We start from the raw sequence: 25,996 nt of genomic DNA on the forward strand, positions 1-25,996 counted from the left end.
CCTATTGAACAGCCAAGAACGGATGGGATAAGTGTTCCTGATACATAAGGACCAAAGCAAAGCAGAGTCTGTCCCACAAACTCTCCTGTGCCAAGTTCCCCATTTGTGGGCTGGAGAGGTGGCTCAGAGGTTAAGAGCACTGGCTGCTCTTCCAGAGGTCCTGAGTTCAGTTCCTAGCAACCACATGGTGGCTCACAACCATCTATGATGTGATCTGGTGCCCTCTTCTGGTGTGCACAAAGACAGTGTTTTCATGTACAAAATAAATAAACAAAAATCTTTTTTTAAAAAAGGTCTCCATTTGTAAGCAAAGTCCCGTGCCAGGTACATTAAGGAATGGAACGTCATAGACAATGCCGTCAGGCCTCTAGAAAGAGAAACACCTGGACACAGATGCCCACCGCGCCAAAGCAATGCATATCCTAAGTGCATGCTTGTAGAAGGAAAAGAGGATGCACCCCCCCCACACCCGCTAGGGATGTGGGGGAGCAGTCTTGAGGAAGTCATTGTGGCTTCGGTGGCCTGAACAAGGTTAATTCTGAGTAAAGAAGTGAGAAGGACAGCTCCAAGCCCAGACGTAACAAAGGTTCAGAGGTAGGAAATCCTGAGCCGTGAGCCCAAACCTTCTCAGAGCTCTGAGGCTGAAGGCCCAACTGTAAATCCCTCAGCTGCCATAGGGCCTGAGTGTTCAGGTCAAAGCCTGGAAAATGAAAGTGTTGCCTTTCAGCCAGCCTCACAGGGTGACTCATACATTCTGCCTTCTGCTTTTAAAGCTCCATGCAGCCGGCAAATGCAGCCATCCAAACTCGAAATCAGGCCACTGTGCTAGATGGCAGCGTGAGGGTTGCACAGGGAAGTGATGCTGGCGTAAGTTGGCTGAAGCAGTTTAGAGCTGGGGAGATGGCTCAGTGGGTAAAGTGGGTAAGCATGAGACCTGAGGTCAAGTCCGCAGCACCGCCCAGGTGAGCGTAGTGGTGTCAACCTATAGTCCTACTGCCGCGGTGGGGGGGGGGGGGCAGAGACAGGAGATCCCTGCAGCAAATATGAGCTCCAGGTTCAGTGACTCTCTCTCTCTCTCTCTCTCTCTCTCTCTCTCTCTCTCTCTCTCTCTCTCTCTCTCTCTCCCCCTCCCCCTCCCCCTCCCCCTCCCCCTCCCCCTCCCCCTCCCCCTCCCCCTCCCCCCCCCTCTCTCTCTCTCTCTCTCTCTCTCTCTCTCTCTCTCTCTCTCTCTCTCCCTCCATTGCTATATATATTAAATCATAGTGGTAAACACCTGGTATCAACCTCTGGCTTCTACGTGCAAATACACACAAGTGAATGCAACCGCACACCCCAAATTTAAAAAAAAAAAACAAAACTTCAGACTCGAATAAGTAGGTACAAAGCTCTTCACTGGTACAGCCTTGCAGATGAAGAAACTGAGGCAGAGGAGAGTAAAATGGCATCTTCAATGTCACACGAGACACACTGGTGTTAGAGATGAAACCTACCAGAAAACTCATAGCCCGTGTCTCCCACTCCACCCCACCCCCTACCCCTGTGACCTCCTAAATCTTTGGCTAAGGCTTCCTTGTCAAGCCTGCTAGTCTCTTTCTTTAATTACTAGCAACAGGAGCCACCAGCCAATAATCTTTCTGGGTCAAATGGCCTCTCTCATCTAAGTGTAGCCACTGCACAGGTCACGCCAGTGGCTGAAATCGCTCTGCAGACTGTTTTCCTGGAGCTCATGAGTGGCAAAGCGAGAAATAATCTATGGGCTTTATTGTTGGGCTAAGAGAATGATTTACAAGGGCCTGGCTGAGGTCATCAGCCTTGGCTGTGGTGGAAAACAAGAAATTGCTCAAAGCCTGTAATTCCAGAGAGTGACAAATACCGTAGTCACCTGAAACCGTGGTTTCAGTTGAGGTTCCGACTCGGCTTTGTGTTTTCCCATCAGTTCACTAACTTGTTTGCTTAACTTTATCAATCTGGGTACGCTCTTCCCGATCGGCTTCTAGAACAATCTCTCTGGTCCCCTGCTACAACTGACTCTGGAATTTCTTAGGGACCTAGATCTTTTTGATTGTTTAATGCCCACCTAATTTTAACTCAAGGTATGTGGGATACCTTGTGACCAGAAGGGAGGGGGGAAAAAGGCAGAGTGGGTACAAACCACAGTGACTTCAATGCATGACCAACCCTGAACGAAACAATAGAAAGGGTATTCTCTGACTCCAGAAACTTGGGAAAAGGTTAATGTTTATTATCTGACCCAACTGTGATGACTTCTAACTAATGAAAAAAAAAGAAAAAAAGAAAAAAGAAAAGAAAAGAAAAAAGAAACACTTAGGTTTTTTTTCTCAAGAGCAGTCCAGGTGGCCACAGATCCCTGGGTCTGAGTCACTCCACTCTTCCTGTTTGTTTTGTTTTGAGACAATGTTTTGCTGTGCTGTCAAGGCAGGCCTCAAACTCTTCCTCCTCCTGTCCAGCCTTCTGGATGCTGAGATTATAACCATGTGTTGGCACATGAATATTTTATCCATACCTGTGGGAATCTGAGTGTTTTAAATTTGACTTCCTAGTCCTAGCAGGAGTCAAGCACCTGTAGAGGTCCCGTTAGTCCATCTGTTGGTCCACCACAGTGCCAGTTTTGAAGTGAGCCTTAGGTAGAGTTAAGTTTCGTAGAATTTGCCTTCAGCTTTAAATATCACAGATACAGCTAGCAAGTGTTAGGCCAGACAGAAACAGTTACCCAACTCTTTTGTTGTGCAAGGTAAGTTGTAGTGTGCTACAAGGTGATTGGATGGATGGATGAGTTGATTTCCCATCACTGTGACAAAATGCCCCAGATAAACAACTTAAAGGAAGAAAGATGTCCTTGAATTCATGGTTTCAGTGTGTGGTCATCGGCTCTGTTTGTCCCTGGGCTGCGGGTGAGGCAGATCATTATAGCAGGGAGCACATGGTGGGGTGGAACCAATCGTTTAGTGTCTGGGAATTGGGGGCAGAGGATGTGCCGGGGACTGGAGAAGAAACACAGGGGTCAAGGACCTCCTGTCTCCACCTGGGTCCCATCAGCTAAAGTTCGCACTACCTATCAATAACCCATGAATTTATAAGTCTAGACGTGGATTAATCTATCCACGAGATCAGCTCTTACATGGCTCCATCACCTCCCAGATTTCCACTTCTGAACACTTTGGGAACCAACTCCTCAACACGAGATTTTGGATGCAAATTTAAAATCCAAACCAAGAGGCTGGAGAGATGGCACAGTAATTAAGAGCCATCTTAACTTGCTGCTCTTTTAGAGGACCCAAGTTCGGTTCCCATCTCCCACATCTGGCAGCTCAAAACCGCCGGCAACTCAGCTCCTGGGAACCTGACACTTTCTTCTTCCTTCATGGGACACACACACACGTGCACACACGTGCACACACACACACACACACACACACACACATGCTGTCCCCTCACAAAAAATGATAATGACGACGACGACAATGATACATCTAAAACAACCCCAAACTGTGATATTAGATAATTAATTTTTAAAAATTAAAACTTGTTTTACTAAAAAGTTATGACAATTTGTATTAATCAGGATCCACTAGAAGAGCAAAACAGGGAGTGTGAATATATAGTAAAGGGCTTCCACATTAAGGACAGAGCAGTCAAGGCCAGAGTAGTCAAGGCCAGAGCAGTCCAACAGTGGCTGCCTCACACCAGCGAGGCTGAGAACCTCCTAGGCTGAGGCCGTCACATCATGAAACTGGATGCCTCATGATCCCTCTCTGGTGTTGAAAGCCTGAAGGGTCCCTGGAGTTTCCACCCTTTAGTCCACTGGTTCTGATATCAGCAAATGAATCAGCAGTGGGAGCGACAGGGTAAGTGAACTTGCTAGGGCGAGTGAAAGCCAATTCAGGTAGACGTCATCTGTCAAATCTCTCATGTTTTGTTGTCCCCACCGCTCACTCCTTTAGGCCCAACTTTTTCCAGATTGTGGAGTTCAACAGTTCACCAGCCTAGAAACTTACCCATCTCTCATGCGCTGCTTACCTGTTTCTTTTATTCTCCACATGGCTAGAAACATGCTCAGTTGACTATTTCTTAAAATTTTGATTTCGCCAAGATGGTCATGGTGGCCTGTAACCTCAGCATTTAGGTGTGGTGACAGGAGTTCAAGGCCATCCTCAAGACATCATGAGTTTAAGAACAAAATGGCCTATATGACACCCTGTCTGTCCCTGACACACAACATGAAGACGCAACTGAGCAATGTTGGGCTGAGGGTTAGCTCAAGGAAAGAGAGTTTATCTTGTCCCAATAGTGTAAAAGAAACAACCGTGATCTGTCCTGATGGTGGTGACATGGTGACATGTGAGTCTATGTGAGACACAGACGGACTCACTTCATCCTCCAAGCATCCATGCTCCCCTGTCTTGGGGTATGAGATATATTTGCATAAATGGTGAGTGAGAGGAGACAGGAGAGAAACAAGTAGGGCTTAGAAGTTAACTGTCATGGGCACTGGGAAAGAGCACGGGAGGGGGTGGGGAGGGAGAGAGGGAGAGGGAGGGAGGGAGGATGTCCAAGTATAGCCAGGGTTCTAATGACAGCATCCATCCAGGGAAGAATGAGGGAGTTTGCGACTCTGGGCTACATTTTTGTCCCTGTGAAGTTTCCATTGTAACCTCCCTTCCTCCCCCCTTCCCCCTTCCTCTTTCCTTCCTTCTGTCTCCTGCTTGGATGGCTCCTATCCTTCAGTCTAACAGACTTTCAGATACTTTCCTCATCTCTGTTTAAACGATTTCTGCATTTCGCTGAAGCATCTAGCAGCAGCAACTGGGAAATGCAACGACACCCTGGGGTCCACTGATTGCTGATTAGACTATGTTGACATTTCCTGTCTATAAGGTGGGGTGATCTTTCCAACCCCAAGGCTTGTAGGAAAGGCTGAATGCGATAACTATGTAGAAATCAATGCTGCACAGTAGAATTCCCTCAGTCACGAAGTTTCTGGATCTGAACTCACCGGGGTCTTTCTACAACTGTTGAGTTATACCTACCATTATGTGACAGGTAGATGTGTCCCCAGTCACCCATATTAAGACTATCCCCTGGAAAGTGGGGATATTGTTAGTCATGGGTGGCTGTCATAGTCATGAGTGGCTGTCATAGAGTGGGACGCCTCATTTTCCTGTTAAGGCACAAGCTCTGAGGTTGATGATATCTAATTGCCAGCATCTTCTCTGGACCCAAGTCAGTTTCCCTCCCTATTCGGTGTCCCATGGTCCTTTAGGGCACTTACATTTTCAATAGGCTAGGAGGTGCCTGACTAAGGGGTGGGTTTTCAGGTCTCAGAAGCTCCAGCTAGTCTCCTAGTTCTTAAGGGCTGCACAGATAGCTCAGAGGTTAAAAGCACTGACTGCTCTTCCAGAACAACCACATGGTTGTTCACAACCATCTATGATGCCCTCTTCTGGCCTGCAGGTGTACATGCAGACAGAGCACTGTGTACATAATAAATAAATCAAAAAAAAAAAAAAAAAAAGAATGTCCTGATGGTTTTCTCCCCAGGCTGTTATTGGGGTGATAGGGGTTGTCAGAGAAAATGTCTATGTCCCTCATTTTCCACTGTGAGTATGCAGTCATGGATGCCACTGCAAAAGTAGCCTCCTTGCCCTTGACAGTTGGTGGGAGCAGAGATCGTGAACTTTCTTATGGTTTCTGGTGACAGCATGGATCACGGACGTCCACACGGTCTCCAATGTTGGCCAGGGCCACAGACCTCTGCATGGTCTCTGGTGGCAGAACAGTCCACGGACATCAACATGGTCCTGTGCCACGGCTCCAGCTACAGACACCATCCTAGTCTTCAGTGGCAGTAATAGGCCAAGGACATCACACAAGGCAGCAGCACACACAAACCATGGACATCTGCATGGCCTTTGGTGGTACCACAGGCTACGGCCCCTGGCTGCTTTGGGACCAGGGACATCCACATAAACCTTGGGCTTCAGCACAGCCTGGGACAGCAGCCCATGATTACCAACATGGCCTCCAGAGACAGCAGGACCCATAGAGATCTTTTGAGGAGTTCCAATCCAGAAATGAACAGTCCGTCTCGGACATCTTGTCATTACTCAGAACCAAGGTGATCGTGTGGCTGGACAGCGTGTTTGGGGGTTGAGTCTGTGCAGGCTCCAGGCTGCTGTACACCAGCCTATCGGCCAGCACCACTCACAATGGCATGTCCCCTCCCACCGCAGCCTTCTCACACATCTCCCTGTCATAGGTGTCCGCAGCCCCACGGCTCATCGGGCAGCAATCTGCCGCCATCTTTTTTTCTCCTGCTGAGAGTTTTCTATGCACCGATCTCTGAGCTTACCTGTTTACACACTTTACCTTATTTACAGAGACCAATAAATTCAGTTCTTGTCCATAGAGAACATAAGGAAAAATACAGACACTGAAAGATGGTGAAATATTCTGAATTGAAGTCATGGCAACGAGAGCAATGAGGATTTAGAAAAAGTTTAATGCTAAGGGGCGTGGCCATGAATGTTTTTAAAGGTGAGGATGGGACTCTGAAGGACGGGAAATAGGCTATGAGAGAGAGAAGAAAAGTAGATTGTGTTCCGGGAGCATTGCATGAGCAAACCTGAATGCAAGAATGAATCTCCCCAGTGCCTCAAAGACAGTGAGAAACTTACACAAGCAAATACACATGTGTGGTTCCCCCTGCAGCTGGCTTCATTCATTCACATCCTGGCTAGCTTCATGTCGGCACACACACCATCTTCCTTATCCGTTTCCACATATGCACAGCATTCTATAATTTGTATGACTCTCGCTCTCTCTCTTGGTGAGCCTTTAGGTTGCTGCCAGGTTCTTGCTATTGGGAACGCTGAAGGGAGTCACATTGGGCCCTCGGTTTGTTGGTCCATTCGTAGGATAAACTTCTAGTATGACAAGTAGACTAAACTGTGTGTTTGTAACTGTCACTGGTGGTGTCAACTGAATTGTCCTGTTGGTTACATGCCCACCTTCAGCATTCGAGAGTGCCTGTCTCCCTCCCTATAGCATTGCTAGCACAGCCTGCTGGCCAGGCAGAGACATTAAAATCCCTGTAGCTTTAATTGGCATTAATCTTACAGCTGAGATTATGTTTTCATACTTTTTGAATGTTATTTGCAGTTTCTTTGTAAAGAACAAAAATCTCCTATTCCCCAGCAGTTTTTTGCTGGCTTATAGGGAACTTGTCTATGAAAACCATCCCTTTAGGAAATGAGCAGCGAGAGCCTCCTCCCTTGGCTGTTGGTCTTCTCATTCTCATTTTGCTTATTGCATCAGTGATATTTGTCCTGTGACATAAAGGACAGCAGAAAATATTGTCTTGAAACAATAGCCACATTTTGCTCAAGAGGTTTTCAGTGGAGGCAGTTCACCTGTGTTCCACCAGTGTCCTTGTCCTTCGCTGTCAGTACAGGGACAACGGGAAGTAGCCAGCCACCTGCCAGCTCACAAGCCTTCTTAGCGTGGTCACAAGACAGTAAAAAAAAATTTTTTTCGTGAACAAAATACCAGCAAGTGGGCCATAGCAGGTCCATGGGTTTGAGGTCTTCTGTATCAAGCCTGCTACTGACCCAAAGCCCCCAGCAAGTAACAGGGCTGCGGCTGCAGGCAACAGGAGAAGACAGCACAGGTGGGCAAAGTAAAGAGAGAAGAATCTCAGGCCATCAGGCCCACCAGCTACATCCAGCCTAAGCTCCTTTTCTTGTTAATTCTCCTGGGCTACATTTTGGCTTTGTGCAATTTATCACTTTCTAAGGCAGTGGTTCTCAGCCTTCCTGATGCTGCAACACTTTAAAACAGTTCCTCATTTTGTGGTAACCACCCACCCGCCACCCGCCCCTGACAGTAAAATTAGTTTGTTGCTACTTCATAACTAATTTTGCTATTGTTATGAATCACAGTGTAAATATTTGATATTCAGGATATCTACTATGTGACCCTAAGGGGGTCGCGACCCACAGGTTGAGAACAACCGTTGATCAGCTTCTGGGTTTTGAGCTGTGTTTGGGAAGCTCTTCCCGACTCTAAGGATACAAAGGCAGTTATCACGATTGTCCGGTCCTGTCATAGATTCATAGATTGTACTTAAACTTCGAGTCACATGTAATGTACCTTTGTGTTTGCTACACAGTTGTGTATTTATATTGTTTTTCCTGATATTCTTGAAGCGCTGCCTCCTAGGTAAGGCTTTACTGCTGAGGTGCAGCCACAAAACTATACTTACTAACTAAAGCATAGATTTTTTTCCCCTATTTGAGAAGGCTGGGACACTTGTCCGTAAAGCAGGTACAAGAACAAACAACTCTTAAACCTTAGTGGCTTTGGCCCAAGAGGTGTTTTCCAAGCTCACGTTACACACCCTCTCATGGGAGAGTGTGAGCTCCAGTCATGAGCTGTGCTCCAGGATCCATGTTAATGAGATACCCCATCTAGAGAACAGAGCAAGAGAGGACCAACCCTACAGCAGCGGTTCTCAGCAGTCGGGACCCCTTTGGGGGCTCGGGGTTGAACTACCCTTTCACGGGGGTTGCCTATCAGATATTCTGCACATCAGATATTTATATTATGATTTATAACAGTAGCAAAATTACAGCTATGGAAAGCAGTGAAAATAATTTTATGGTTGGGGGTCACCACATGAGGAACTGTATTAAGGGTCTCAGCTTTAGGAAGGTCGAGAACGCCTGCCTTACTGTCTCTGACGGCTTCCCAGCAGAAGCACGTGACCTACCCACACACATTCCATTGGCTAGAAAGACATGACACAGGGACCAATCCTGTCAATAGGGTGGCCATAGACTCCTCCTCTGAGTGGCAGCAACAGTTCACTGCCCTGCTTGGGGAGTGCACACCTGAGGCCCACTGAGGATCTGGTCTCCCCACAAGGCCAACGGTGGCTATGAATGCCCAGAGTCTACGAATACCCTCATAGCCTCCGACCCACACGCCTCAGCTGCTGCTGAGAAATGAGGGCTCCCAAAGACAGGGAGGCAATGGCTTTCAATTTTGAGTTGTCGCCTTGGGCTGCCATAACAAAGTACCATATTCCAGGAAGTTTAACCAACATTTATTTCTCAGAGTTCAAGGGCTGAAGGTCCAAGATTGAGGTGCCATCACAGCCAAGGTCTGTGAGGTACCATCACGGTCGAGGTCTGTGAGATGCCATCATGGGTGAGGTCTGTGAGGTGCCATCATGGCCGAGGTCTGTGAGATGCCATCACGGTCGAGGTCTGTGAGATGCCATCATGGGTGAGGTCTGTGAGGTGCCATCATGGGTGAGGTCTGTGAGGTGCCATCACGGCTGAGGTCTGTGAGGTACCATCACGGTTGAGGTCTGTGAGATGCCATCATGGGTGAGGTCTGTGAGGTGTCATCACGGTTGAGGTCTGTGAGGTGCCATCACGGTTGAGGTCTGTGAGATGCCATCATGGCCGAGGTCTGTGAGGTGCCATCACGGGTGAGGTCTGTGAGATGCCATCACGGCTGAGGTCTGTGAGGTGCCATCACGGCTGAGGTCTGTGAGATGCCATCATGGGTGAGGTCTGTGAGGTGCCATCACGGGTGAGGTCTGTGAGGTGCCATCACGGCCGAGGTCTGTGAGGTGCCATCATGGCACTATTCTGGGATAGAGACCACTGACCTTTTGTAGTTTCCTCAGATGGCAGAGAGAGCAGGGGGCAAGGGCGATCTCCAAGGTTCTTTCTACCATGGCGTTGAACTGACCCTGAATCACCTCCCCAAATACCCTGCTGCTCTGAGGGCTCCAATTGCAGCATGTGGGGGTCCTGTGGGTGTACCTCAGTGATGGGACACTTGTCCAGTGCATGCAAGTTCAAACCTCAGCTCTGCAAAAGCGGTCAAACAAAATGGATTCCAACATACAAGTTAAGAGGGAACAAATTTATCTCGGTACCCAGCAAAATCTTGACAACACCTCCCTGTCAGGATGTGACCTTCTTCAGGGACAGTCTCTCTACAGAAGTAAGCGTGTTACAGTGAGGTCATCTGTGTGGGCTATGAGCAAATGCGACTGGGACATCTTAGAAGGGGAAACATTCAGACATACACTCGAAGAAGACAACATAAAACGAGGAAGGGGCAAGGAGGGAAGCGTGGGCAGATTCCTCTCCCACAGCCCTCAGGAGGAACAAACCTGCCAGTACCTTCACACTTCAGCCTGGGCGCCAGCAGGTGCCAGCTGTTTCAGCCAGCCTCCCGTTACAGCCTGCCCGGCGGCTACCTCCGTATGCCACAACAGCCACCTCCAACTACTTGGAAGGCGATGCCTGGCTGCTGTTCTCACAGGCATCATGCCCACTCTGACAGGAGAGAGAACTGTGGTCAGATAGCAGTGTCTCCCAAGACCCAGTGGGGAGCACTGAATTTGGAGTCAGCTGACCACAGAGTTCACCCAGGCTCCAGGGTGTTCAGCCTTGGTGAGAATTGCAAGGACCACATACAATAACGCATGGACAAGCCTGTGGGTGGGCTCCCAAGAGTCTATGTCTCCGGGTTTGGGCGGAAAGGGAAGCCAGAGAGAAGATATGGCCTCAGACACAGCTCCCCTCAGATGAAGTATAGCTCCTTAAAATTGTTTTCCAGACTGTGGCTTGACGCCAAGGTCTTGTGCTTGCTAGACAAATGCTCTGTCACTTGATTATATTTCCAGTCCAACTCCATAATATTGACTAAGTAACAGCAGCCCTTACTGAACCCTGTGGTGCTTGCTGCAGCATGATTACAAGGTCTGTTTTTGCTAACCCTGCTGAATATAAGATACTTCCTCTAAATAATTGGAGGTATGTTTCCAAACAGCTGGTAGAGATAACCTTAAATCGTTCTCAGTGCAAAGCAAGGACATGTGACAGAGGTGACAGAGATTCCAGTGACCCTGATCTGAGCCGTTAAAATTGCACACATGTATTAAATGTCACCCTGCCCTCCATAAAGATAGGTACAAATAATTACTATGTGTCGACTACAAAAAATAAAATAAAATAAATGTATCTTAAAGGTCTCCTCTAGCAAACTGTCTTAAAATTCCAAAGCTTTGTGTACTAGTTGCTTTTCTGTTGCTGTGATAACACATCATGACTGAGGCGATTTGTAGAAGAGAGGGTCTATTTGGGCTTCCGGTTTCAGAGGGGTAGGGGTCATTCACCGTGGGGAGGCATGGCAGCAGGCAGCAGGCAGCGGGTAGCAGGCAGCAGGCAGCGGGCAGCAGGCAGCGGGCAGCGGGCAGCAGGCAGCGGGCAGCGGGCAGCAGGCAGCGGGCAGCGGGCAGCAGGCAGCGGGCAGCGGGCAGCGGGCAGCGGGCAGGATAGCAGGAGCAGGAGGCAGAGGGTTCCCCACTCTAGATGCAGGCCCCAAAGCAGAGAGAGCACACTGGAAGTAGGGTGTGGCTCTATAATTGTACTACCTGTCCCCAGTGATGTACTTGCCCCCAGCAAGGCTGTCCTACCTAAGCCTTCCCCAAACAAACTGGGAACCTACTGTTCAAATTCGCGAGACTGTGGGGGAACAGCCCTCATTCAAAGCGCCACACGGTGCCAACCGGAAGCTATTGTTTTTAGGGCTGGTCTTGAATTATACTAGTACAGAAAAGAGTGCCTGAACTATCTCTTAAAGTGTATGGCTCTTGCTTCGGGCAACTGAGGGTTGCCCCATTGTGGCTTGTATATTAAGAGTCCTCCCTCAGGTTCGTGTGTTGAAGGCCTGTTGATGGCGCTAACTTCACTGATGGCTTAATCCATGGTGAGGTCAGAGAGCAGACTATCAAGAGAAGAGGCCTGGTTGGAAGAAGTGGGTCACGAGGCATGTCTATGAAGATGCTATGGGGCCTCGGCGCTCCTGTCCTTCTCCCCTGGGTCACGAGGCATGTCTTTTCTCCTTCCTGGCTGCCATGAGGTGAGCCTCTGTGTGCTCCTACACCTGAGAGCTCCAGTCAGCTGATGTTGAACCGGAACCATGAAGGCATGAGCCAAAACAAGTCTTTTCCTGCTTCACACTGGCTTATTCAGGTGTTTTTCACAAAGACAGAAACCTAACTAACATGGCCCCTCTCTGTCGCTTTCCTGCATTCAGATTCCATAACAATTTTTTTCTTTCTTAAAACTCCAAGGCAAGCGTACATGTGGCTGTACATGGGCACGTGTACGTAACCTGTCTTACCACAGTTCCAATTTAGAACCAGACAGCATTTTTTTTTTTTTTTTTTTGCTATAGATATTAGGGTTGACTTAGTGTGCCCTGGCAGTAGTGAAATGACACCGGAAGTAGCTTCAGGAGCAGAAAACACCAGAGAGAAATGTGGAGTGGAGTAAGGTGAAAGAACAGTGTGCTCATTATGTTTGGCTTATGTCATAACCACCCCCCCCCCCCAATGCAGTATCACGAGACAGCAGCCACTTTATTTGTTCACCCCTAGGTGATTCAGGCTGAGCTGGACGGTTCTGTCACCCTTGCATGTCTGGAACCAGCTGGCAGGTCGTCTGGGGGTTGGGGGTGGGGGCTGTGTTCGGAATGGCTCATCTCCTTTTCCCCTTTTCACAAGGTGGCAGGATCGATGGCGGGATCGGGCATCCCAAATGCGTAAGTACTCTTCCTGTTTCGTGTCTGCTAATGTGACAGAGACAGGTGTCAGTGCGGACTGGGTTGCTCAAAGGTACCAAAATAGGGCAGCATAGTCCTTGGGGCCCTTGGTAGAAGAATCTTCAGTTTTTCTGAGAAACTCCAGGCAATGTCCTGAGACTATGGAAGTTAACATTTGTAGATGGGCCAGAAGTTTGTTCTTAGAACCCAGGCTCGGGGATGCTGAGATCTGTGTTGCTCTTGTTGGTGTGCTCTCATGTGTGCACAGCAGCAAGACAGTCCTGGGGAAACACAAATGGTTGGCTCTCAACAGCTCTCATCTCTGGGGTTTAGTCTCCACCGAGGTTATTTGCGGTGAGGGCCATCTGTGAGGACTGTAGAGCCTCACACAGGTGTGATGCTCTCCGCCTGTCACAGCCAGGATCTGCGCTCCCAGAAGACATGAAACCTGCCACTCAGAAAGATGTACACTTCTCCGTGAGAAGTCTGAGTAATTCACCTGAAATATTCACAAGAGGACTTTTTGAGTCCACATGCATTAAATTTGTCTCTGTCGCTTTCTTTCCCTGAGATCAATAAAGAGGAAACTGATTTTATTAAAACAAAACAAACCAAAACAAATTATTTCTGCTTTCCCCTCTGTGCTCAAGCCTAAAATGGCTCTTTCCCAATGCAACCAATTCTCTTCTGGCTCTAACAGTCAATCCAGCTCCGCAGACAGCTCCAGGAGGCGCTTGGGTGATCACAATCCAAGCCAATCCCCTTTACCCGTCCATCAAGTGGTACCAAGTCCCTTTTATGGCTGGGTTGGTGCTAGGACCTCGTGACAAAGAAAAAGATGGTTTTTATCCTCCAGGACCTGGTAGAGCAGCAGGAGACAGATGCAGAAACAGGAAATGGTGCCGTGGTTGTGCACTTTGAAAGGAACAGATGTGTTTATTCAACAAATATTTAACGATCACTTGTTCTGTGTGTGCCTCGAGTTAGTGGGGAACACAAAGGAGGTTAAGATACCTTTTCTATTGTTACGGTGTGACTAGTAAAGGAGACAGACAAGTCAACAGGCGCAGCTCAGCACCTCAGGAGTCAGCACCAGGATCCCGTGGGAGCAGGGAGACCAGGGAGACCAGAAGCTGCTGGGTGCAAGTGGTAGGACAACTTCCCACAGATCTGTACATCACAAGAAAAAGGCAGAGATGGATTCCAGGTGGAGAGACCAACCTACAGCCAGGCACATTAGCCTGAGAAAGTCAGGCACTTTAGAATAAGCAGGGGAGCGTGTCAGGTCCACAGAGGGGGGAGGGTGCCTGGGGAGGGAAACCTGGAGAGACTGGGAGAGGCCAGAGCATAGGGCGGGATAGTCCAACGGGTCTGCATTTAGAAAGACCGTTGCAGAAGCCTGTCAAATGAGCCCGAGGGGCTGCCTCGGAGGAACAAGGGCACTTGTAAACTAGATTTTGTTTAATTCATTTTTTATGTGTGTATGTGTATTCACCGTGTGTGTGTGTGTGTGTGTGTGTGTGTGTGTGTGTGTGTGTGTGCGTGTGTGTGCGCGCATGCAGTCTACAGATATCAGAAGAGGATGCTAGAACTGAAGTCACAGGTGCCTGGCAGTCACCGTGTCGAGCCTCAAAGAACGATCCCACCCAAATGTGGTATGTGGAGACACGTGAAGCATTTGACCTAAGGGAAGGCTCGTTTCTGCCCACCCAAGGCTGAGGGAAATTCTGGAATTCCCCCATCTCTGCTAAGAGTGCAGTGCCCTCCACCCTACTCTGAAGCCCCGCCCACCAAGTAAGACTGAGAAGATAATGTCACTCCCTTCAGGGCATTCAGATCCCAAAGAGGCTGCTTGGAAACCTCAAGGTTCTCTAATAAGCGCCCCCACGAGCCTCTGACACTGTCCTTGTGGCAAGCAGGACGCGGTGGTTTTCAGTAGAGTTAAGTGAGTGACTAACCCGTCCTGTGAGTCTACCTGTGTCCTGTGCATGCCTTTGTCCTTTTGGGTGTTAATTAATTTTCTCTTCTCTTTTTAATCTCTCTTTATCGGCTTATTCCCTCTACCTTACAGAGGGCAGAGGGCACATTTCCCGTTGTCTCCACAACAGTGTGCAGAGCTGCCAGTGCTGAGAGGTGTAGCAAAGAAGATGGGTGTGGCTGCAGATGCGGAGGATGCTGTCTCGTTGTGGAGCCTCTGAGGGAGAGCCTGGTGGAGACAGGCAGCTGGCGGCTGACTGTATGAAGCCAGAGCTCCAGCGGCAGGAGCCGAGGATGTGGGTGTTGCGGTGTCCAGACACAGCGCAGCTGAAACAGAGCAGTGCTTGAGGGTACTCTAGGGACGTAGTACTGTGTGGAGAGTGGGCAGAAGACAGAGCCACAGAGATGCCCACCAACTTACGGGATAGTGAAGATGACTGGGGCAGGACAGGGGCATTAGCCGAGCGTCACAGGGAACAGTGCCATGTCCTGCAAGTGCTGGAGAGACATCAAAACTTCTTGCCTGTCTGTCTGTCTTTCTCTCTGTGTACACACACACACACACACACACACACACACACACACACACACGTGCACATACCACAATGCCCTTCCCCATTTTTTAAAATTATTTGTGTTTACTGTTCCAGGTTCACAGCCAGGACTGGAGTGGTGTCAGTTTGCTTCTCCAGAAATGGCTGACAGCCTTTCAGCTTTACACCCTGCTGTGGCAGTGTCCACTGTATAGCCTGTGCCTTCTCTGGCCAGCTTCCTTACAGGGTAGCCAGCCATGACGACATGGTGACTGGAGTGCTGGCGGTGAGGTCACTCTTCCTAGGGCTCACCGAGCGGCTGGATGGGACCTCTATGCCCCTGGTCGGAATGTATAGATCTGGGGAAACTACAGCCTCCACTGACTCCAGCTGCCCAAGCCCTGGAAGGACCCATCTTCCTGGGCGCTTCATAGGTTCCAGGACTTTGCTCTTAGCTTATTTTAAGGAACCAATAAGCACATGACCTCTCCTAAACCCACTAACCCCGTAAGATGCTTTAGAGAAAGGCAAAGTGTTTATCTTGAAACCGCCAGGAAACTGGCCTACCTGTGTTTGATCATAGAGATCAGTTCACAGTGAAATATCCCTCTATCCTGAAGTCTTCTTTTGGCACTCAGTCCTCCCTCCTTCTCAGCTCCACTCTCTGGAAGTTCTAAACGGCCCTCGTCCATTCTGGAATAGCTGCAGAAGGCCTGGGGTTCCTCTCCTATAAAGTCGCCTTGCCATTGAGGACATCCCCTTTCTGAGGGTAGAGGAGACAGCATGAAGGAGCCGAACTGTATTCCTTTGGGAACATCCTAGGAAGTAATCCCAGTGCTCAGGGTCTGAGGCAGGAGGATTGACGGAAGTATCGGGTAGCCTGGGCTACACAGTGAGCACACTGAGTTTCAAGTTAGCCAGCCAGCCAGCCAGGGCTACAGTGTGTGAGACACATCTCAAAGGTGGGGAGGGAGGGAGGAAGAGAGGGAGGAGAGAGAGAGGGAAAGAGAGGGAGAGGAGAGAGAGAGAGAGAGAGAGAGAGAGAGAGAGAGAGAGAGAGAGGAGAGAAAGACATCTAGCATTGAAACAATCTGAATGCTAATCCATTCATCTTGAACAAATTTCTGTGCAATGTCTCCTCAACATCTCTGGAATCTCAAAACAGCAACAAGAAATGGGGGGTAGGGGGTAGCAGGTCTCCCCACTCTCTCTCTGAAAGGAAACCACCTAGCCTTGTCCGAGGTCTTGAGTAACACACTAGGGTTGTTGTCTCTTCAGCTCATGGCCTCTCTGTGGTGCCCCAGCATGAGTCAGGTGTGTGAGAATCACTCTACGGGAGACAACCCAGCCTACTGTGGGGTCAGCACCAGCAAGGATCAGGTGCTAGAGAGAGACGGGGGTGGGATGGTGGGGGGGGGGGGAGAGAGAGAGAGAGAGAGAGAGAGAGAGAGAGAGAGAGAGAGAGGTTCTATCAGGGGTGACCTGGCCTAGTCTGAGTCAGCACCACAGGCACCTGCAGGGCCACCCTGTAGTCTCCTGGAACTGCTGGACAGTGAGCTTAGATCTCCGTGCCTCGCTCTCCCTTGTGCAGTTGGAAGACGAAGACCTGTATGAATTTAAGCCCCAAGGTGGGGGGCTGGAAAACTCCTCCTCATGCTCTCACAGGTTGGGGCCTGGAAAGGCACCCCTGGGCCTTGGCTTCAGGGAGCTGTTTCCTCATACCTGAGCCGTCCACAGCTGCATACACCCCTCCCGGCCTGCACTATTTAAAGCCAACACAAGGCAGCTCAGTGTGAGTCACAACACCTAGGAGGGCAGCAGCAGGCAGGCTCCACTCACCAGAATCCTGCCCCCCACACTGTGGGACTGTGGGAAGGAACTCTCCCCTCACCATGGCTTCCTTGGGGCAGATCATCTTTTGGAGGTAATTCATTATCTTTCCGTCCCTCCCTCCTTCCCTCCCTCCTTCCCTCCCTCCCTCCAGATTAAGAGCAGGGATGGGGTCTTGGGGAGGTGCTAAGAACTTCTGGGCTGTACCACACTTACACCCGATCCAGGATCTAGCACTGGGGCAGGAAGAGGTTAATAGCCAAATTCAACAGCCTCTTGGCACCTGCTCAAACTCAGGGGAGGTTCTGGTTGGTGTTTTTGTCATGGAAGGCTCATCCTTACTATGGCAGCTGTGAACTGAAAACTACATGTGCCACAATAGGGACTTTCCTGAGAATTCAGGCACACTCAACGCTGTGGCATGGAGCTGCATAGGGCCTGGTGGTGGGCTGGAGAGCAGGGGCTGGTGGTGGGCTGGAGAGCAGGGGCTGGTGGTGGGCTGGAGAGCAGGGGAGAGCAGGGGCTGGTGGTGGGCTGGAGAGCAGGGCCTGGTGGTGGGCTGGAGAGCAGGGGCTGGTGGTGGGCTGGAGAGCAGGGCCTGGTGGTGTGCTGGAGAGCAGGGCTGGTGGTGGCCTGGACACAGGACACGTATAGAGCAGGCAAGTGAGCTTTGATTCTATTCTGTGGGTAGAATTTTTCTGTACTTTCACACCAACACCCGACTACCGCTGCCTAAATCCCTACAAATAAAAACAAAATACAATAAAAAGAAGCAACCTTTTGCTCCCCAGCTATATTCCAGCTTTCCCCCCACGCCTCAGGATATCATTTACCTTTCTGACTGAAAGAGATGGAAAATGACAGCCTCCCCCGCGACCTTTGAAATAGGTGGTGATTCAATGTTAGTCCCAGTTCATTACAGTTTTTAGCAAGACATGCATGGCTGGCTCTAGGGGTTATTTAAAGGACCAGTTTTCCAATTTTGATGCTTCTTTTCCAGCTTAAAAAAAAGAGAGAGAGAGAAAAGAGGAATGAGGTGGTAGGAAGGAAAGTGGCCAATAATGAAAAGTCGGTAAAGACACCAAGGGAACATCGCATCCCACAGAAAATGCTTTCCCCTGAAACAGAATTCCATCGCCCTGGCTCTTGTTCAGCAAGGGGTGAGACAGAGGCTCTGCAGGATCAGCAGAGGGGGGTCTGGGCAGCACCCCTCCCTCACTGCTGGGCCAGCTCCCTAGAGGAGCCACAGGTGGCCACCATCTCCATCCAGAACCCCCAGCCTGTGTGAATGTCACCGGGAGCTGGCACTTTGCAAGCACCCATTCCCCCCTGCTGTACACAGGTGCCTTGCTGGCATCTTGAATCTCATTACCTCTTGTGAAGGTTGCTTAGCACCTCAGACAAATCAGTCAGTTCTTCAGGGCTCTGGGGCTATGTGTATAAGGGGTGGGGCAGCTTTAACACCCCCCCACACCCACCCCCACACCCACCCACCCCCACACACCCCCACCCCACCACCTCTAAAAACCCTCTGGGATGCTTGCCTCTGTAACCACCAAGACCTGCCTCCCCCATCACCCAAGCTTAGATCCCCAGGATGGGAAACAGCACACAAGTGTCTCTTGTTCCAAGGACAGGAGTGTGGGCTTTCTGCTAACGCATTACAACCAGCCTGACTGGTTTTGCTGGAGCGTCAGCCAGAGGTGGGTGTTCAAAATGTGGGTCCCCCACCCTCTAAGGTTTAGAGAGCCATTAGGGATCAACAGAGGCTCTTCTTGTTGGCCCTGGTTGTCTTCTTCGCCATCTAAATGTTGCAGTTGCCAAAAAAACAAAACAAAACAGGGGCAAACCATAAGGATGACAGACTGTGAAGGTGGGGGCTGTGCTCACCTCAACAGGAAGTGGGACCGGAAAGCTTTGCTCTAGATACAAACAGAACCCACTTGAGGAAACCTGGTATCCTCGCTCAGTGCCAACAATCCTCTCCCTTTGCCATAATCCCTTTTATTCATAGTAACGCCTTTCATTAATAGTTCCAGGGCATAGATCATGAGAGGGCCTGCCGTCTTCTGCAGACCCAACATACTGCTCCCTTAATAGAGAGTTTAATCCTTTCAATCCCTCTCTCTCTCTCTCTCTCTCTCTCTCTCTCTCTCTCTCTCTCTCTCTCTCTCTGGATGCATGCTTCCCGGGGGTAGACTGTCCTGGCACACGAAGAGCTGTGTGATGCAGGCTCTCCTACCATCATGGCGGTTCACAGAACCAGCATTAGCCCATGGAGCATTTGTCAAGTGCTGCCTGGAGGCCGAGGGTGGAGAGGTTGGGATCACTCGTGTGAGGGTGGATGTTCTAGTGAAAAAATATAACAGGGTGTCTGTTCTCCGTTGGGTGTTGCATTAGGCGCTGAGACAAAGACGACCAAGATGCTGACAAGTGTATGGCCTCACAATAAAGAAAGATTCTCAAAGATGTCATTTGTTTGTTATGGGGCGATAGGCTCAGGATGCCATGGGAGCCCTTCTTTGCATAATTCGCTGGGGAAGTTTTCCGGAGGCAGATATCTGGACGGCTTCTTTTAAAAATGAGTTAGTAGGAACCAAGTTAAAAGGAGTGAGAAAGACACTCTACGTACTGGATAAACTAAAACTCTAGAGCCAGCACAGAAAGCTGCTTGCTACTTAGTCACACCATCACAAGGTAAGTTCTGAAACATGCTGAGGAATGGAGCAGGGAGGTGACACCAGGTCACACGAAGCCTTATCTACCAGACTGGGAGCTAGGGACCAGTGATTGTTGGTGATTGGCTCTCAGAGATTCTCCAACAGAGAACCTGACTTTTCACCGTAGGTAGGCAGAAGTCTGGAGGCGATGAGAGCAGTTGCGGGGGGAGGCAGTTGCTGTCCGAACGATAAGGATGAGGAACAGAGAAAGATAGTAGAGACGTGAAGATGAGAAAGGGATTCAGGGAACTTGAAGGAGAGATGGATGCAGGGTAGCAGAGGATGAGGAGATGGATGAAGGGCAGATCCTGGAACGAGTTTCCTCACCCTGGATGAGGCAGAGTGGGTTGAAGGAAAGAGATACAATGAGGGAGTTCTGTACGTTTGGTGTGTATTAGTTTGAGATCCCCCCGGACCATCAGATGATGATAAGAAAGGCCCAGAAAACACGGGGAAAGAAACTAAGAGGGGTCAGGGTTAAGGATTCAATGTGAGTGTCAACGGCTGTCAGGCAGGAAATGCTCGGTTGCATGGGGGCATCTCCTAAGGAAAGCCCATAGGAGGACAAAGGGGCCAGTAGTAGAGAGAAGGGAACACTGACGTTTAGGGATACGCAGAGAAGGGAAGTGGAGAGAGGCTGCATGCTCAGAGAGGTGGAGAGATCAGAACGGAGAAATCACAAATATCAGCAGGGTAGATTTCATGGGCCATCAAAGCCTTGGGCTCTATGAAACCTCTGTATTCTATCTGAAGTTATAGAAGATGATATGACAGATGGAGATGTCCAAAGAAGGAAAAAAATGGGTATTTCTTTATCACATGAAAGTAGCTAAAACAGATGAAGGAGACTCCCAGAGCCTCCTTTGCTTAATCATCCTTGCCTTCCGATTTCAAGCTCCACAATCAGACAAAATGTTTGGCAGCACCATGTAAGCTCACCTGGGGAGTCTCACCCAGCAGAGCTCAGCCTTGACCAGGTTAACACTGCAAACCCCACAGAGAGCATAAAAGACAAGTTCAGCTTTCATCTCTTGGAGCCTATTAAACTGAAGGGCCCCATGAATACTTGGGTATCACCTGAACACACATCCTTCCCACCTCTGCCTTCCTTCAACAGCCGGTCCTGGTGTCTCTTCAGCTTTGAGGACCCCTTTGGCTTTTTCTAGGTACCTTAATTGCCCCTTTATGCTCCCAGTCAGACTTGCTTATGAGTATCTGTTCCCGGTGTTCATCTGCTTTCCTCACAAAGAAACTTCGTCATGCTCTTTTTTTTTTTTTTTTTTTTTTGGTCAGGAAGAAGGGAACCATTATCCCCACAGAAACCTATTTTATCTGGGCTCTGGCTTTAGACTGCCTGAACTGATACCCTGCTCAATCGAAGATGCTTACCCTCTATAAGCGTCAGTTTCCCCACCTGTAGAATAGGGCTGACGACAGTTCATAACTGCTAGGGTTGTGTGACTGGCATGTGATAATTACGTACCTGACATCCTAATGTTCTACAAATGACAGCTACTACTATATTCAGCATATGCAAGTTCCTCTACAATGCCCGTGACAAGGCTGGCTTGCCATAAAAACCTACGCACATGTGCACACACGAGCATGCCATCGTGACCAAAGGACATTGGGTGTTTCCACTTCTACTTTTGGTCTTAGTTTTTATACTTGATCTTAGCCAGAAGACTCAGAAGTGGTATCATTGGTTATCAGTGATTAGATGTGGGGTGTTTGTCAACTTGACACTAGTTAGGGTCATCCAGAAGGAGGGAATCTTGGTTGTGGGGTTGCCTTTATCAGATTGCCTTTAGGCAGGTCTATGGAACATTTTCTTGATTAATAATTATGTGGGAGGTCCCAGACCACTGTGAGCAGTGCCACTCCTGGGGAAATGGTCCTGGGTTGTGTATGAAAGCAAACTGAGCAAGCCACGAATAGCAAGCCGGTCAACAGCGATCCTTAGTGATTCTTCATTAGTTCCTGCCTCCAGTTCCTGCCTCCAGTTCCTGCCTCCAGTTCCTGCCTCCAGGTTCCTGCCTTGACTTTCCTTTAAGGTAGACTGTAAGCTGTAGGATGTAATCCTTACCTCCACCAAGTTGCCTTTGGGCAAGGTGTTTATCACAGCAGTATAAAGCAAACGAGGACAGTTTCTTACTAAGCCCACAGCTCATTTTTTTCCCTCCTTGGTGGGCTGGCCAGGGAGCTCCTGAGAGATCTGCTCTTCTCTCCACCCCTGTGGCCCAATTCTTGGATTACAGGAACATTTGGGAATGCCTTACTTTTACATGGGTGCTGGAGTTTGAACCTCTTATTTCCATAGCAAGTGCTCTTATCCACTGAGCCATCTCCCCACTCCCTAAGACAATCTACTTTAACAACGTTCTATTCACAGAGGTATTTTGGTTTTTTTTTTTCTGAGGGGAGGGGTGGAGTCGAGTCTGTCACATCTTTCACATCTGTCTGTGAATCTGAGATTCAATCATTCTCTAAACCTGAGGATTTGAGGGTGAGATTATTTCATGTCTGACTGCAGAGTTGAACATCCAGACACTGTAGCGCGGGGCTTCCAGGTGAGTGTGGGAGGCCCTACTGTGTGTGTGCCCAGCCCTACTGTGTGTGTGCCCAGCTCAGCATCTACACCTTCCAATGATATAGTGTTGATACTGAATGTCCAGGAAGGGAAGCTAAGTCTCCAAGGATCAAAGATGTCCGAAAGGAGTGATGTATCGGGATAACCAGGAGACTCTAGGCATTTAAGCTCAAGGTAGTACAAAGAAAGTGCTTTTTATCCTTATTATTAAAGTGAGCAAAACATGAGGTGACGTTTATAGTTAGTTTAAGCAAAGGCAAGTGTAGCAAGGGAATCTACCTGGTCTTATATGTCATGTTATCTCTGGTCATGTAAAAAGAGCTGAGAATATTTTTCCCAGGCCTTTGTCATTTCCACAGAGATAATGTAGCCACGTCAGGGCATTTTTAATGTCCTTTTTTTTAGGTGTATTTATTAATCACATAACTATTTTTAGAGGACTGCCTTATGGAAAGAACATTTTTTACTCTGTCCCATCTTTACTTTAAGTGCACGGCTGTCCTGCACAGGCTCCCGCAACAAAAGCAACGCCGGCCAGAACACAGTTGGAGCTATGGGCCAATGACCAAGCACCCTGTGATGCTTACTTAGCTGAACCGCCTCACGCTCCTGTCCCCACTTCATAGCTGCAGGTACTGAGGCGCGATGACTGAGTCCCTGCCAGCTAATGCCAGGAACACGCACGTTTCCTAACTCGCGCTCTCTACTGAGTTATACAGATAATTTTCCTCCCAACCAATTTGCTCCATCTCCTGCCACTGAGGCAGCACCCACACCAACATTGGCAAACACTCACGTTCTCAGTAGCCAGTGGCTGCCAGGGGCAGAAGACTCTCCAGCAGTTCTCAACCTGTGGGTCGCAACCCCTTTGGCTGGGGGGCGGGGGTGGGTTGGATGACCTTTTCACAGGGGTTGCCTAAGACCATCAGAAAACACAGGTATTTACAGTATGGTTCATAACAGTAGCAAAATTGCAGTTATGAAGCAGCAAGGAAAGTAATTTTATGGTTGGGGGTCACCACACCATGAGGAACTAACTGTATTAAAGGGGCCGTAGCATTATTAGGAACGTTGAGAACCACTGATCTAGATGCTAAACATAGCACAGAGCTTCGGAAACCCAAAATAATGTGTGCAGCTCCCCCTGGGTTATGCAGTTAAAGAACCATAGAAAGAGACACTTGTAAAGTCCCGTAATACCAGTGACCTTGTCGCCCTAAGATTGCTTTACCCAACCATCAGGGATGTTCAGACCTGAGCATCCCACTCCTCATTCATGTTTGCCCTTGACGTAAGGAAAAACACGGGAGTTAGTCTGGCCCCTCCATCTTTCAATTTTCTTGCTGTGTGACCCAAGTAAGCTAGTCAACCTCTTAGTCCTTACTCTTCAGGTAACTTGGATATCAATCATTTCCTAGCCTTTAGGGTTGATGTGAGAACTGACTGGATTGATAAATGGCAGACCCCCCTTGTCCTGCAGAGCTAGAACTGGTTGGATCCTGCTTCCCTGTGTTTTAAGAGAAAAATGGTGACTTGGAGGAAGGTCAAGATCATTCCAAGAAGAGCTTTTGTGTCTAGAATGTTCTAGATTTTGCTGGATCTGAGACGTCTTCCTTTTAGTCCTTGCTCCATGAGACATAGGAGAACTCTGCCCTTGGAGATGTTGAACTGGATGGACTTGAAACCACATACCTTGCCACAGTCACCCCAACATTCCAGGTGTGGACCCCTGGGAGCTGTTTTTAAAAAGCACACACGCAGCCCTCTCCAGATCTACTGAACTGGAGCACGCCCAGCGAGCCACATTCAATAGTCCCTCCGGTGCCTCCGATACCCACCCCGGCTCACAGAGCCCTGCAAAACGGTTCCTCCTCAAGCCCAGGATGCTCCAGCAAAAGGTCAGAGGTTTAGTCCAGATGGACAAAAACGTCACACGATGTCAATTATCATATGTCATTTCTCCTTAAGAAATGTTTAAAAGACTAATGGGCGGGTCTTGATAAAAGTGAGGGCAAACGCTTGAGTTTCCACAGATAAGAAGCCTGGTTCTGTTTGGCTTTATATTCACTTTTTGAAACCCCAAGCCAACAATACTTCAAGATTTATGCAGCACAGATTCCGGCTCACTTCCGCTTGTCCTAGCATGACAGTAACAGGAGAAAAATTTCCTCTCCTTCTTTTTCTGTAGATCTAAAATGATAAATTTCATGGAATAAAAACCAAGGAGATTCGAGAGACAACATCAGTAATATCTGGGGGGGGGCATTGAATGGCCCCACTGACGTCTAGTTGGGCTTTCTTCGCGCTCGCGCTCCCAGCAGGGCCGTTCCGCACACCTCGTCTCTTCTGTCTCTCTTCAGTCCTCTTACAAAGCCAGCCCTTCTCCCCACCTGGGTCTCAGATAATTGCCTGGCTTTATCCTTCACTGAGAAAATGGAAACTAGGAGGCAGGTAGTCCTTCACCCATTTCCCAGCCGCCATACTCGCGGATGCCCTTTCCTCTGGCCTCAGGATAGACAGTGCTGCTACCCAGAAGGGTCAAAGGTCCGTTCAGTGTGCTCCCTGTCTCTCTCTCTCGTCAGTGCAGCTCCTGCATGCTTTCTCTAGCAGCTGCCATCCATCTCCTCTGCATCTCCATCGCCCCAGTCCACACACAGCCCAGATGTCAGGATCTTCCATCTTAAAAAGAAAAACTGTCTCTCAGCCTCGTAACCGGGCTACCCACGCCACCCTGCTCTCTCTCTCTCCTCAGCAAACTTACTGCATGACTGGTGTACAGGGATGGTTCTGGTTGGTACCCTGGTGATTCTGAACACAGTACAACTAGCCCGTCTGTCCATTCCTGGCTTACACTGCCTTCTAGCCATGTGACCTTGGGTGCTATTCTCTTGGTTGCTAAGCTGATACCATAGAATCCTGTGGCAACTGTGCAAGCTGGGTTTGATAAAGCACTTATCAAACCCTCACTGTTCAGTGGCGATTCCCTCCCATTGGATTTTTTTTATCCCCCCCGCCCCCGAGCAAAATTCTACACCTGTCAGTGCCTCGTGTCACCTCACGCTGCCACGTCCAGTGCTTGCTCCTTTCCTCTCTTGCTTGTCTTTATAACAGCTCTCAGTACAGATGACCTATGACCTTCGGGAAACTGCCTACACTTTTCTGGAGTCTCTTGGACTCCCATACTAAGAATCAAAGGGGGGTCTCCCATGCCTGGCACCAGGGGTTTTGTTAGTTTATGGCTGCTGGAATATTATCATCCTAAGAGGTATAACTCGTGTGCATGTGTGCATGCGCGCACGTGCGTGCGTGCGTACGTGCGTGCGTGCATGCGTGTGTGTGTGTGCATGCGTGCTTAAGTAAGCTTATAAAATAATAGCTTCTCTATGTCTTTAAAAATACCCTTAGTGCTATTTCTCTCTTTCCTCTCCCTCCCTCTGTATTACTGTCTCCTCCACCCCAATTAAAGCCTTCCCCCACTTTTACCACTTCCCCCTTCATAGTACCTGTGTTTTTACTATCCCACGTAATGTGTGATTTCGTTTCACTGTGAGATACAATGGTAACATTTAAGGAAATGTTGAAAAGAAAAATCAAAACAAACCCCAAAGTCATCCACGGACTAATCATTGGGACCAATCATTGTTTTCGTTGCTGTTTCTTCCCTTTTAAAGCCAAACTACAAATACTTCTAAATAGTT

The 25,996-nt window shown here is 48.9% G+C and overlaps 1 protein-coding gene across 1 annotated transcript in view; it reads left to right on the plus strand.

Moving 5' to 3' along the window:
- Positions 1–16,962: 16,962 nt before the first annotated feature.
- Positions 16,963–25,996, plus strand: part of VTCN1 (V-set domain containing T cell activation inhibitor 1) — a 68,775-nt gene continuing 59,741 nt past the window's right edge. The window contains exon 1 of the mRNA XM_084757205.1: positions 16,963–17,082. Coding sequence (XP_084613331.1) covers positions 17,051–17,082 — 32 coding nt within the window. The 5' untranslated portion in view covers positions 16,963–17,050. The remainder of the gene's footprint in view (positions 17,083–25,996) is intronic.

This window comes from Acomys minous, assembly GCF_964271855.1.
Source record: "Acomys minous genome assembly, chromosome: 14".
NCBI lineage: Eukaryota > Metazoa > Chordata > Mammalia > Rodentia > Muridae > Acomys > Acomys minous.